At 40.4% G+C, this 15,418-nt stretch overlaps 1 protein-coding gene across 1 annotated transcript; it reads right to left on the reverse strand.

The window, feature by feature from the left end:
- Positions 1-126: 126 nt before the first annotated feature.
- On the reverse strand, positions 127-2,702 carry LOC115737802 (squamosa promoter-binding-like protein 9). Its single transcript, XM_048282711.1, has 3 exons — positions 2,044-2,702; positions 1,043-1,182; positions 127-972 (listed from the first exon to the last, which is right to left on the reverse strand). Exons 1-3 carry the CDS (start codon positions 2,448-2,450, stop codon positions 350-352), a joined length of 1,170 nt encoding a protein of 389 aa, XP_048138668.1. The 5' UTR covers positions 2,451-2,702; the 3' UTR covers positions 127-349.
- Positions 2,703-15,418: the final 12,716 nt, after the last annotated feature.

The raw sequence follows: 15,418 nt of genomic DNA on the forward strand, positions 1-15,418 counted from the left end.
GAGCATCCTGTTTAACTGTGCCAAGATCAGTTAAGGGATGCTAGCTTCAAATTCAGAACTGGAAAGTACTGGGCATTGAACTCAATTTTCGCTGCCTGGTATCTAGTGACAACTACATCCTAGTCACAGAGAATTGACTGCTCGCATTAGAACTGGAAACGGTTGCAGCAAAATGACAGTTGAACAAGACTGAACGGTCCAGCATCTTACTTCCTTACATTGTATCTCATTGTTCTTAAACAGAAAAAACAAGGTAGGTCGATACAAGATGAGCTAAATCCAGAAAGCAGGAATCATGTCGAATTCTTTAATATCCTTTCGTTTTTGCAAATTCTGCAGAACTGGGTGCTTAGAGCGACCAGTGCATCTGCTGAGTTGAGTTGTAATCCTGAGAATGATCTTGGTCCGTGTTCTGCCTCCTGCTCTGCAGTGAGAACTCGAGGCCATTCGAGAACGGACCATCGAGAGGCTGTGAGACATGAACTAAACCAAGGTCAGGGGCTATATCCGGTGCAATGCCGGGAGCCTCATTCACCTTCAAAGTCCATGAGGCGCTAGAAAAATTGCAGACAGCATCAAGAGGACTTATTACTTGAGCCCCAACTGAGGCTTCAGGACTTGGGACATCGCTGTTAAGTGCAGGACCCGATGCTTGACTTGCAGAGTCCGATTGTTGGTTTGACAGAAGAGAGAGAGCACAGCTGGGGTTAAAGCTGTCTCCTGGAGAAAACCCTGGACCGGAAGAGCTGGTGCCTCCCACTGAAGGAGACGGACCTTGAAGGAAGGGGTCATACTGATGATTTTCGGGACTGCTCTGCCACAGAGGATGTAACTGGAGATTTTCCCGGCCAGGGTTGGTCTGATTTCCAGGTCCCTGATTGGATGCTTGAGCAGCGATCCATGCTTCCCTCGGAGGAGGCCTCGGATATGCACAGTAGTCTATCACATACCCTGCACCTCCAGTGCTGTTATCTGCAAAGCATCAAATATAAGCACAGATGATAAACTAATCCTACACTCAGATAGAGAGGGGATAACTGACCATAAATACAGGAAGAGAAGCGATTGTGGCGAGAGGAGAGTAATGATCCAGGAGGTGGCTTCCTACGGCGCTCATTATGACCGGCCAACCGTCTGCGGCAACTCCTTTTCCCTTGGTCAAATTCATGAAGCTGATGGAACCTGTTAAATGCGCCAGAATTAGAAGCCGACAGATTCCAACAGCAATGGAAGAAGGGTAGAAGGCTAAAACACTTCAGATCATGTCTTCGGGCACCTTACCTCGCAGCAATCCCAGTTCAGTAAACAGAAGCCACTGACCAAACAAAGGCTCGTATACGTTTTGAGATTACAGTAACACAATAGTAAAGCACAAATTTCACTAGCAACTGAATTCTGCAACATCACATTTTAGGATTGAAATCCAGACAAGCCAATAGCTGAAACAGGGTCGCTCATCGTACTGCCGAAGTGAAAATTTGCAGTTCACTCTTCAAAAAGGAGACAAAACAATTACCAAGAAACAATCGCATTTTGCACACAAATCACCATTAGCAACCAAGAAAAGATCCACCCACCTAACAAGAAAACCAGCCCAAGAACACAAACAAACAGAAACAAAACATTGAAAACAAGCATCAGAATCAGAAAAAAAAGAAAGGAAGAGTCGCCCAGGCTCAGGCCAAACAGAACCAACACAGAGGACACGAAGAACACTAGTCAACTATTCATGAGACTTGATCCTATTAAGAAGCAGCAGAATCTCCCAATGCCCAAAATGATCCAACTGTAAATACAAACTCAGCTACCTCTTCCCAAACAACAAGTAATACTACTAAAAAGTGAAACTTTTTTCTGAAGAGTTAACGGTCCTTCAAAGAAGAAAGTGAGTTGATGAACACAACCCATGCACATAAACAGGGTCTCTCAAGAACTGAACTTTCCAACGAATTTTTCCCAAAGAAGAACCCAAACGAAAAGAAGAAAAGGATGTAAAGGCCACCCCAAACATAGAAGTGACCGAAGGGCTGAGTGGGGGGAGACCTGCTACACTGTTGGCAAAACCTCTGCTCGAGGCCACGAACGACGACAGTGGCCGACTTGGAATGCGTCCCGCACACCTTGTGCCTCGAATAATAGGTCTTGGCCTCGCTCAGATCCACATTGCATCCCTCCACCTGACACCTCGGCGGCTGCTGGGCGCCACCGCCGTCGGCCGCCCTCGCCTTCTTCGGCGGCGTCCCCGACGAGATGGAGCCCCCCGGGTTGGCCCGGAGGCCGGGGCCCACGTCCCCGAAGTGGATTTCTCCGTGTCCGAACTTGGGGCCGTTGGTGTTGGGAGTGGCCGGGGCCGACGAGGAGGATGAGGAGGAGGAGGCTGAGTGGGTGAGAGGCCGCTTCGAATCCATTCGGCATGAGCAGCGAGGAGGACCGGGACTACTCGAGCCCATCCATTGATGGGTTGGGTTGGCTTTATAGGGTCATCACTCGTCTCTCTGTCTCTCTGTGCTGGTTCGGGTGTTGAGAGAAAGAGAGGGAGAGAGTTGTTATGGCAGTGGAGGTAGAGAGGACAAGAAGTGGGACATGACAGGCTGAGGGAGGAAGGAAGGGAGGACGAGGGAGGACTCTGTTCTGCTCTGCTCTGTCTGCTCCAAAATTTAATGGAGGGACGAAAGCCGACTTAGAGAGAGAGAGATGGTACGGTAGGAGAAAGGGGTTAACTGAGAAGACAAGAGGAATAGTTTTTTGCTTTAACCCCCATAAACAGAGAGAGGGAGAGAGAGAGAAAATCATGGGAAGACAGCGTCTCCCTTTTCTTGGTGGGGGGGGATCTCTCTATCTCTGTATCTCTCAAGAAAAAGAAAGAAAACAGTCCTCCCCCTCCCTCGACAAATCGGGTTAATCACATTTAAGGAAACGATTAAGGACCCAAATTAAACAAGTGTCCTGTCCTATCCACTTTGCTTTGCCACGCCTTTCTCGTTTGAATTCATTTAATTTACTTTTGTTTCGTTATTCAACGTGTGTTTCATGGACTCTTTTCAACCAAAGTATATGAATCCAGCGTAAATTTTGATATTATGATTGGTTTTGTCCATCAAATTTTTTTTTTTATGTAAAATAGGTTTATACCACTTTTGGATAAAATTATCGACAAAAACCTCAACCTATTACATTTGTGCTAATTTAGTCCTAAACCTTTTAATTATGTCAATTTAGCCTTAGACCTTTCATGTATGTCAATTTAGTCATAAATCTTTTAATGAATTACCAATTTAGTCATTTCGGCTAATTCCTCAAATAATAGATTTATAACTAAATTGACATAATTAAAAGGTCTACGATCGAGTTGACATATGTATAATAAAATTAAGACTTTTTTTTTTTTTGTAATTATCCTCACTTTTATAGGTTGTGGATGATGGGGGGGGGGGAGGGGAACACCCGAGCCCTCAAAAAAGTTAGATTCTAGTAGGGCTCAAGGGTTTTATTAATATAAGATTAGGAGGTCCTATTACTCTGTCTTAAAAAAATGATTAAAAGGTTCGTATCGCCTCTTGTACAAAAGGAGAGTGTCTCATCGATTGTTATCTTTTATTCGTTTGTTTTTAATCTCCTTTCAAAGGAAAGATTTGAGATCAAAAGTATAATTATTCTATTATGTGCGACTCTAATCACCAATAGGAAACTTTACGAAGTATATTTAAGCACTCTTTTTCTGTTTTCTGTTGATATTTAAGTACGCTCAAAATAGTAGTTTCTGTACTCTCTTCGCAAGTTGCACGTTAACTTTACTTTTATCATGAAACTTGTTAACAGATTACTACGGATAAAGATAAGGGAAAAAAGCCACAAAATGTCTTAAGTCATGTCCATTGTGACACATTTGTCATCCTTTGTCAATGTTTCGTTAACAAGCAATTCTTTTTTTTTTTGGAAAAAAAAAGGAGCTCGGAGCAAACTTGGGACTGAACTTAAAGTTTAAGGTTTTATTCTATACGAAAAAGGATGGGATAGAATTAGTACTAAACTTAAAATTTGTGGCCAGAAAAAGTTGTCGGTAGAATTGAGATTTGACATAAAGCTGCGGGTTTTCCAGGGGAATTAAGCCGAAAATCATACGAGGAGACCCAGAATGTGGGTACTTTTTCAAGTTTTTTTCTTTTGAAGCAAATAACTCATCTAAAATGGGTACTTTAACAAATTTCAAAATCTCTTGCAAAATTGTGATTTTCATGCTCGTCCTCCTCCTCGATGCTAATCAATATTCTAATTTGTCTCTTCAGTCAAACCTTTAAATCTAATTCTCCACTTTCTGCTTTGAACAATGCTTCCAAAGAAAAAGAAAAAAACTTTTGTTTCGTTCCCACGAGACAAAACTTTTCCTTTTGTGAAATCACTACTGTCCTGCCAATGCAACTAAGATAGTTCCTTTTACGTTGGGCCACGAAGATCTGTCCTTGAAATGAACTTTAAGCCCCATTTAAGAAATGAAAAATACTGAAAAGTGGGAAAAAAAAAAAAAACTTGCTCATAACAACAATGGCAAAGCTTCCATGTCAGGTTGAGCGTGCACCGGAATATCCAATATCGATTAAACTTCTATAAATTATAAGAGACGACCGGTGTCTTCATTGGTAGGAGAAATCGTCCATTCAGCCTTAAATCTATTGTATAGATGCCAATTTAGTCATTAACTTTTTAATTTTATCAACTTGGTCCTAAACCTATGTGAGAAATTCCATGGAGTACTTCCGATCAACTTCGCCGAAAATTGATAACGTGGTGGCGTGCCTCGTAGGACGGCATTGTAAGAAATTTTGAACGAAAGTTGTCGGGAAGGACTGTAGTCGGCTAAGTTCATATGTAAGAAATTGCAATTGAACGACGAACAACTAACCTGAAGCCAATGCAGATGAGTATGCAGAAAGTTGATCCGAGCCCAACGTATTGTCTTTGTGTCCTTAAGACAAAATTCGCCCCCTCAATTAGTACCCGAGAAAATTGGACGATTGTCTCCCAGGATAGAACGGATCTCGTTCCTCTGAAGTGGTACATGTTCGGAGGATTCCACCGAACGCAATTTGCAGAAATAATCGCAGCAAATGAATGTAATGAAAGAGAGCGAAGAGAAATGATGATGAAGTATGTTTTCGGAAAAACCGACAGTTATATATATAGTCACAAACAATTGAAGAGTCACGAGTGAATCAAATAGATGAAGAGTCACGAAAGTCACGAAACCGTACGGTTTCGCCTATGAAGGATTACGAACCGAAACACCTCATTTCGAACAAAGAAAAGTTCCCGAACAAACACATCTGTTTGGACGAAGGAAGTTTAAAAAAATTTCAATAGTGTCTGTTCGAATCGTGTCCATTCGGTTTAAAGGAAGTAGAGCAACAAATAAAATAAATAAAAAACAATGGAACGCGCGGACCCGGGCCCGGCCCGAACCGAACCGAGCCGAGCGGGCGGGCTGCGGCGACGGCGCGCGCGTGTGGGCCGACCTAGCTTTGCGTAGGTCCTCTCCCTTCCACAAAAGTGGGGTGCCCCTTAGGGCCCAAACCCATTTGTGAGGTTCCAATATTTAAACTCATCTTCCATCTACTCTTTTTTCCATGTGGGACTCTCCATCATTCATTCTCATTCACTTATTATGGGATTTCTTGCAACCAAATCCCAACAATCCCCCACATGAATGAGATATTCAAATATCATGACTCTTCGTATATGCATGAGATGCAATGTGCGATTATTTCACGAGAGAACGTTGCATCATGATAAGTAGTCTGAGACTTTGAACTTTCCTTAGTGAAATCTATCGGACTTACTCGGTCAATCAGTAGACTTGATGTCTTTGAACTGTCGACCTTTGGTGTAAACCTAGACAATAAAGATCACACAACTGTCCCTCAAACAAAATTGGTTCTCACTTGTTGTGTTCGTTTTGGCCATGAACACCGCTTTGGTCTCATGAGTGTTTTAGAGAATTCGGCCTTTTCAATTCTCACAGAAGCGGCCCTCACTTCACACTCACATAGGTGATTTCTGAATGTACGATATATTGCACTCTCAATTCGGAATCATTAAAAGCTTTCGCTTAGCCTTCATATATTAGTACTGTCTTTATTCGGGAATGAGAAAAATTTACAGTACTTTACACTGTCATCATAACTTGGTTGTCCCTTTGAACCTAGATCTTGGGATCTCCAATCAACAAGGTAGGGTTTCCGCTATGACGACTTATTTATCGGCCTTAACCCCATTCCGCTTGATGTTTTCACAACCATCTCTCTAGTTAGGCCTTTCGTTAATGGATCCGCAATATTATCTTTTGACTTCACATAGTCAATTGTAATAATTTCACTAGAAAGAAGTTGTCTTACAGTATCATGTCTTCGACGTATATGTCGAGACTTACCGTTATACATGACATTCCTTGCCCTTCCTATTGCCGCTTGACTATCACAATGTATACGGACGGCCGACACTGGTTTGGGCCAATTAGGAATATCTTCCAGAAAATTCCGAAGCCACTCTGCTTCTTCACCGGCTTTATCCAAAGCAATAAATTCTGCTTCCATAGTAGATCTTGCTATACATGTTTGTTTGGATGATTTCCAAGACACTGCTCCCCCACCAAGTGTGAACACATATCCACTTGTTGATTTTGTGTCTTTTGTGCCGGTTATCCAATTTGCATCACAGTATCCTTCAAGTACCGCTGGATACTTTGTGTAGTGCAAAGCATAGTTTTGAGTATGCTTCAAATAGCCCAATACATGTTTCATAGCTTTCCAATGATTTTCATTTGGACTAATTGTAAATCGACTTAACTTGCTCACAGCACAAGCTATGTCCGGCCTAGTACAGTTCATGACATACATTAAACCGCCTAGTATACTAGCATACTCATTTTGAGTCTTACTTTCACCAGTATTCTTTGAAAGATGTAAATTAACATCTATCGGGGTCTTTACTGGTACAATGTCTAAATTCTTGCACTTTTCAAGAATGTTTTCTATGTAGTGAGACTGTGAGAGTGCTAATCCTTCAGATGTTTTATGGATTTTAATTCCCAAAATAACATCTGCGGCTCCCATATCTTTCATATCAAATTTACTTGTGAGCATGCGTTTGGTTGCCTTAACAACTTCATTGTTGCTGCCCATTATAAGCATGTCGTCTACATAGAGACATAAAATGACAAAACTATTATGAGTGCTCTTGACATATACACATTTATCGCACTCATTAATTTTAAAACCATTTGACAACATTACTTGGTCAAATTTAGCATGCCATTGTTTTGGTGCTTGTTTCAACCCATAGAGTGACTTGATAAGCCGACATACTTTCTTCTCTTGTCCTTGAACAATGAACCCTTCTGGTTGTTCTAGATATATTTCTTCTTCTAGATCCCCATTTAGAAATGCTGTTTTGACATCCATTTGATGGATTTCAAGCCTCGTACGTATGTTGCTATAGCAATTAACATCCGTATAGATGTAATTTTCGTGACAGGTGAATAAGCGTCAAAATAATCAAGGCCTTATTGTTGCTTGTAGCCTTTTACCACAAGCCTAGCCTTATACTTATCAATAGTACCATTTGCTTTCATTTTCCTCTTGAAAATCCACTTGCTTTGTAGTGGTTTATTACCGGGAGGAAGGTTAACCAATTCCCAAATATGATTTGATAATATGGATTCGACTTCACTATTGATAGCTTCTTTCCGGAATGGGGCTTACGGCGATGTCACAGCTTCTTTGAATGTCCGAGGCTCATTTTCTAAGAGATACGTTAAAAAATCAGGTCCAAAAGATGTGGAAATCCTTTGTCTTTTACTACGTATAGGTTCATCCTCCATTGGATCACTTCTAGATATAGTATCTCGAGACCTCTTATTATTATCAATTGGTTCATATACTATGTTATACGGAAATATATTTTCAAAGAACGAAGCGTCCCTTGATTCAATAATCGTATTAACATGTATATCCGGGATCTCTGACTTATGAACAAGAAAACGATATGCATTGCTATTCTGAGCATATCCGATAAAAACACGATCAACGATCTTTGGTCCTATCTTAACCTTTTTAGGCTTAGGAACCGCAACCTTAGCCAAACACCCCCACACTTTGAGATAATTCAAGTTAGGCATTCTACCTTTCCACTTCTCATAGGGAGTTTGTTGTATCCTTTTGTGGGGTACTCTATTTAAAATAAAATTTGCTGTCAAAACAGCTCCCCCCCACAAATTCTGCGGTAAACCGTAACTATTCAATAATGCATTCATTGTTTCTTTTAAAGATCGATTTTTCCTTTCCGCCACACCATTCGATTGCGGTGTATCGGGAGCGGTGAATTGGTGAATGATGCCAAACTCAGAGCATATTTCCTTAAAAGGAAATTCATATTCACCTCCTCTATCACTTCTTATCATTTTAATTTTCTTATTTAGCTGAGTTTCAACTTCGGATTTATAAGTTCTAAAAGCATTAATCGCATCATCTTTACTACTAAGCAAATAAGCATAGCAATACCTTGAGCAATCATCTATAAATGTGATAAAGTACTTATTACCACCCCTTGACGGTATTGATTTCATATAACATATATCCGTGTGTATTAAATCTAAAGGTTCTGTGATTCTATTGTCTACATAATGAAAAGGAGGTTTAGAAAATTTAGATTCAACACACACTTGGCACTTTTTACTTGGACAGTCAAACTTCGGCAATAGTCCCATACTCATTAATTTCTTTATTGATTTATAATTAACATGTCCTAGTCTAGCATGCCGGATATTAGGAGACTCAAGTACATAAGTAGAAGCAACTTTATTCATATCATCCTTGGATACAACAGTCATTACATTCAGCTTGAACAAACCATCACTCAAATAACCCTTTCCTACACACATCTCATTTTTAGAGAGTACAAACTTATCGGATACAAAAATCAACTTGAAGCCATTCTTACTAAGGAGAGATCTAGACACTAAATTCTTGCGAACATCCGGCACATGCAGAACATTATTTAGTGTCACAATCTTTCCAAATGTCATCTTCAGAGCAATCTTTCCGACACCTTCAACCTTAGAGGTTGACGAATTACCCATATAGAGTTTTTCATCACCCCCGACAGTAGTGTAGGACGAGAACATCGATTTGTTTGCACAGATATGACGAGTTGCTCTAGTATCAATCCACCACTCCTTGGGGTTTCCCACCATGTTGCATTCAGATATCATGGCAGTAAGATTGATATCATCAACGCCATTGGAAATCTGTTCCATCACATTCGCTTGAGTTTTCTGTCTTTTCTTGGCTCTGCGATCTTTGGCTCGATGTCCGGACTTTCCACGGTTGAAGCACTTGCCAACGAACTTCTTCAAGCCTTGGGTGAATCCCTCTCCGGACTTGCTAGGCATTTTTCTCTTCTTGTTGGGTTTTGATCCTTCTTCAACAACATTGGTCCTTGAATTCTCCAGATTCTTGCCAACTTTCTTCTCGGAGAGTCTATTGTCTTCCTCAATCCTCAATCGAACAATCAAGTCTTCAAGTGACAATTCCTTTCTCTTGTGTTTGAGATAATTTTTGAAATCTCTCCAAGACGGTGGCAGTTTTTCAATGAAAGCGGCTACTTGAAATGATTCACTTAAAATCATACCTTCAGCATGAATGTCATGCATAATCACTTGAAGTTCCCGAACTTGACTTAAGAGGGTTTTATGATCTACCATCTTGAAGTCCAGAAATTTACCGACGATGAATTTCTTCAATCCAGCGTCTTCTGTCTTGTACTTCTTGTCAAGACTTTCCCATAATTCCTTACCCGTTTTCAGCGGACTATAAACATTGTAGAGGGAATTGTCGAGACCATTAAGGATGTAATTACGACACGTAAAGTCAAAATGCTTCCACGCATCTACTGCAGCAAACCTTTCCTTGTCTACCTCTCCTTCATCCAACTTAGGAGCATCCTCATTGAGGAACCTTGCCAGATTCAAAGTCGTGAGATAGAACAACATCTTCAGTTGCCATCTCTTGAAATCGGTCCCATTGAACTTTTCTGGCTTTTCTCCATGAGTCGAAATCGACGGAATATGTGTAGGCGTTATCGATGTTGATGCCATTTCTATCACAAAATCTATAAAACAGAATGTATATACTATGAAATAACTATATGAACGAAGTCACAGAATTTCGACTATGGAATATACAAGATTTCCGAACGACGTGATAAATATTTGATAGACAACTCAAAGAACAACGCATAAGAATACGCACCGAATTCAGATCATTATACGAACAGAACCGAACAGAATTGAAACAGAATATTATTTCAAGAAAAAGGTAGAGAATTTTGTCTTAAGATTGTAGTCGGCTAAGTTCGTATGTAAGAAATTGCAATTGAACGACGAACAACTAACCCGAAGCCAATGCGGATGAGTATGCAGAAAGTTGATCCGAGCCCAACATATTGTCGTTGTGTCCTTAAGACAAAATTCGCCCCCTCAATTAGTACCCGAGAAAATTGGACGATTGTCTCCCAGGATAGAACGGATCTCGTTCCTCCGAAGTGGTACGTGTTCGGAGGATTCCACCAAACGCAATTTTGCAGAAATAATCGCAGCAAATGAATGTAATGAAAGAGAGCGAAGAGAAATGATGATGAAGTATGTTTTCGGAAAAACCGACAGTTATATATATAGTCACAAACAATTGAAGAGTCACGAGTGAATCAAATAGATGAAGAGTCACGAAAGTCACGAAACCGTACGGTTTCGCCTATGAAGGATTACGAACCGAAACACCTCATTTCGAACAAAGAAAAGTTCCCGAACAAACACATCCGTTTGGACGAAGGAAGTTTAAAAAAATTTCAATAGTGTCCGTTCGAATCGTGTCCATTCGGTTTAAAGGAAGTAGAGCAAAAAATAAAATAAATAAAAAACAATGGAACGCGCGGACCCGGGCCCGGCCCGAACCGAACCGAGCCGAGCGGGCGGGCTGCGGCGACGGCGCGCGCGTGTGGGCCGACCTAACTTTGCGTAGGTCCTCTCCCTTCCACAAAAGTGGGGTGCCCCTTGGGGCCCAAACCCATTTGTGAGGTTCCAATATTTAAACTCATCTTCCATCTACTCCTTTTCCCATGTAAGACTCTCCATCCTTCATTCTTATTCACTTATTATGGGATTTCTTGCAACCAAATCCCAACAAGGATCGCATTGGAGTCGGGAAAATTGTCCAAAAAGTTTTAAACCTACTATACTTTTATCAATTCAGTTCTAAATTTTTTAATTTTGCCAATTTTGTCTTAAACCTTATAACAACTTGCCAATATAGTCCATCCGGCTAATTTTGACTGGAAATTGATGACGTGAATCGGGTCATCCTATGTAACACAATCCAAGCGGATGGGATTTTTTTTTTAAACATTTTTTTGAACTTTTTTCTTTTGATTTTTATTGTTAAGGACCGGCTAGGGCGCATCGGCCACTAGGCGAGGGCCGAGGTCCTCGATGTCGTGCAATAGGGCTTCATAGCCCTCGCCTAGTAGCCGGCAAGGGTCATCGAGCATCGGCGGGTGGTCGGCGGCCCCCTACCGACTCTTAACAACAAAAAAAGCTAAGAAAAATTATAATAAAATTTCAAAAAACTTCATATCGTTGTCGTTCGTGCAAAGTAGAATGGTCGGCATCCACATTAGCAATTTTGGACCAAAACTAACTGGAAGGAATAAATTGGCACATTCCTAAAAGTATTTATGACTCAATTGGCTTAATTAAAATGTTTAGGATTACATTAGCCATAGTACAACAGGTTTAGGATTTCTTGCAAAATTTTTCCTATTAGAGTCTTGTACAAAGGTTTAGGACAAAATTGACAAAATTAAAAATTTAGAATTGAATTGACCTTCGTGAAATAAGTTTATGACTCTAGTCGAGTAATTTTCCATATAACCGCTTCATGACCATGTTAATTTTCGAATGTTCTCACTTTATATTTACATTGTCTCACCTTACACGGTTGTTTTCAAGCTTATTCATCTCCATTGTTCTCCGAGGAAAAGTTGACACATTACGAACACGACGTGTCTAATTCAAACAGATAAAAGCTACTCTCGACCATAACTCTCTCTCTCTCTCTGCATCGCCAAACCTCCGTCGCTCCTAGCTCCGACGAGCCCGACACCGGCATCCATGCACTATACAGGTGTGCTATTGCTATTGCATCCGAATTGAAGCAATGGTCGCGCTAGAGAAAAGAGTCGTTTTGGTGGTTTTATTTCTCTTGAATATTGTCGATACCAGACCCAAAATTGGGGCCAAATCGGGTTGTGACAATTCACTTGAACCAAACGACTCATCGATGGAATGCCCGGCGAATTCATCGATCATGAGTTTCCAACGGCAAACTTGAAGCATGATACACGAGTTAAAGACCAAGTTAAGGAGGATCCATCGATTGGGGAAAACCGTCTGCTAAGAAATCAAGACGAGTTGCAAATTGTCTCCAGAGTGGCCCGCAGCCCAAGATGGTTGAAGATTCTTGCAGAAGAAACTCAAAATGCATAGCGGGAATGGTCCGTTTAAAGGTGAGAAGAATCAAGGAGAGAAATCACGAAACCACAACAGCAGCATGAGATCGCAAGAACAAACTACTCGTCTCTAAAACCAGTATTTTGATATGAAGATGAGAAGACCGTTCATAGTATATCAGATTAGATTAAGGGTAAAAGATTTGAACTCGGGACCTCATACTCTAATATCATGTGAAATTTTGTGGCACCATCGCTAACTGTTCTAAAAGCTTATGCTTTTAAATGAAGACGTGATTCAATATTTAATTATTCTAACAATCTCCATTAGCAGTTCACCTTCAAATTCCTTATTATTTTTAACCTATTGTTTGTTTGCATGTCGTTGGTAATTCAAATTTTGGAAAGTTCTTCGGACTTCAAGGCATATTAGAATCGCTTTAATTTAGATGAGCCATCGATCACCCTCGGTTGAACTTTAATTACCAATTGCAACATTGAGTTTCCGGCTACCGTTACCTAGCAAAATTTCACATAACATTTCTATGCTAACCAATACGGGAGGATATAATGTCTCGCCGAACTCCTAGAAGCACGTTTGCCGCGGGATTATGAAGCTAACGACTACAATGATCAGGAGTTGAGTTCTAACCCAGAAAAAGGATGATCCTGCCTCCAGGGGATGAAAGATCACTGTCTCAATCTAGTGCTGAAAGTGTGCATGAAGTAGGGGTGAGCAACGGTCCACAGTAGACCCTGAACACAAACCAACCCTACCTAGCTGGTTATAGTCTTGTTTCCGTTGCCAAAATTTTGAAACGTGCTATTACCAATCCCGGTTTTGAGTGTGGAACCAGACTGGACCGGGGAACTGAACCGAATAACCGGATTGAGAAATCATAATTCTCTCCTTTTAGCTTTACCTTGCACCTTGTATTTTTTTTTTTTCCCGTTGCTGCCTCTACCTTTGGTTTCTCTCCCTCGCTCTCTGCTCTGCTTTGCCCGCTTCTTCACATTTCCTTGATAGATACAGAGGTTTTGTAGAAGCATTTGTGCTGTATAACTAAAGAATGAAATTTCCAGCAACACTCTCAAGGAATAAAAAAGAAAGAAAGAAAGAAAGATATCAAAAGTACCAGAAGTTGTGTACGACGTTTATTTTAGTGTTGAAAGTTTTCGCCGGATTACTTAAGTGCCAAATCTTTTGAAAAACAATCTTCTCAGTTTAAAAGTGAAATATTACACTACGGGTGCGTCGAAATGATCACCTCTAATTTAAAACCACTCTCAAATCTGGCTCCAAGCGTTGGTGAAACATTCTAAATGGATTGAGTTTTATGTAGACAAGAATGTGAATCTCGAAGCCATTTGTTCTTCCTGCTGTTCTTTCAACGGGCAAGTCTAGGAGCATGTCTTGCGGCTCTTAGGCCACAGCAGGAGGCATGCAGAGGAAGGGGCTATTGGTGAGATGAAAGCAAAAAAACGTTTGAAGGTGACTTTTATGGAGTAAAGCTTGGAAATTGGAATCCAACCATCCATTTATTTGTGGAGGAAAATGAAGTTAGGGTTTCCATGACAACTGGCCTTTCAAAAAGACTTGTAGCTTCTACTTTGTTCTCTGTCGGGAAAAGCTGACGTGAGGGTTTCCATAACTTTTGTCTTGCGTTCACTTGAGTGCTATAACTTTCAAAACGTTTACTTAAGTGTCATAATTTTCAAAAATTATTTACTTGAGCATCATGCTGACGTGGACGCCGGAAAAGCTGACGTGCCACGCGTGGAAAGTTATTGTAGCACGCCGGAAAACCGACATGATATGCTGGAAAAGTTACTATAGCGCTCAACTAAACGATTTTACTCTGACGTAGCACTCAAGTGAACGATTTTTGAAAGTTATGACACTTCTAGTGTACTTTTCCCGTTCTTTGTCATTGTCATGCCACTTGTACCACATTGCTTGGGGGGCATTCTGGTCACTTTTGCCTAATATAATGTCACAGGTCTCCGGAAAAAAAATTACTAAAAAAGTTATAATTGTGCCAATTTATTTTTAATTTTTTTTTTGCTATTTGGATCCTAAACTTTTTTTTTTCAATTCATTAAGCCCGTCGGTATCGACGCGAACAAATTTTTATAATAATTTTTTATATTTTTTTCTCTTTCTTTTTTTTTTTCTTCCCATTGTGGCCGGTGACCTATGCTTGGAGAGGGCCACCGGAGAGAAGAGCTGTGGGGGTTCCCCTAGAATGCCCAGATCTTGCCGGTCGCTGGCGACGACTTTACGGCGTTGGGTGACGGGCAAGGACTTTGCCGCCCTCACAATGGCCGGCTAGTTCCGGCACCCATTGCCGGCCAAAATGGGAAGAAAAAAAAGAAAAAAATAAAAAATAATGAAAATATTATTGAAAATAATGTACGTCAACATCGGCCGATCAAATGGATTGAATTGGCACAAATGAAAAAAGTGTAGAACTTGATTGATCAAAAAAGTTTAGGATTGAATTATCACAATTGTAATAATTTTAGGACTTTTTTTTTATAATTGTCCCCAAATCTTTGCAATAAATGAAGGGTTTGTATGGATTGACCCTTGTTTTGTTGAGTCTCGATCCATACAACTTTGGTTTAAGGTTGATGGGTTTACTTCTACAGGAGCACTGATTGGTATAGGACAATTGGATTTTTTTTTTCTCTCTATTTATTTTTTTGGGTTATTTTCTGGGAGATGGAGCTCTCCTTAATGATTTTATTCTGCAATAATTTATTCTACATATAAAAAAGAAGATATATTGAATTGGTCTTATTGTACTGATGAATCATGCCTACATCTCACTCTCTCCTGTATTTCATAAATTTCGGGATT

The sequence above is a fragment of the Rhodamnia argentea genome, chromosome 7 (genome assembly GCF_020921035.1).
Source record: "Rhodamnia argentea isolate NSW1041297 chromosome 7, ASM2092103v1, whole genome shotgun sequence".
NCBI lineage: Eukaryota > Viridiplantae > Streptophyta > Magnoliopsida > Myrtales > Myrtaceae > Rhodamnia > Rhodamnia argentea.

Coding starts and splice junctions, on each gene's coding strand:
- LOC115737802 (XM_048282711.1), bottom strand. CDS start 2,450: ATGGGCTCGAGTAGTCCCGGTCCTCCTCGCTGCTCATGCCGAATGGAT. Junction 1,183..2,043: donor TTTTGCCAACAGTGTAGCAG/GTCTCCCCCCAC, acceptor CGCATTTAACAG/GTTCCATCAGCTTCATGAAT. Junction 973..1,042: donor CTTCTCTTCCTGTATTTATG/GTCAGTTATCCC, acceptor GATGCTTTGCAG/ATAACAGCACTGGAGGTGCA.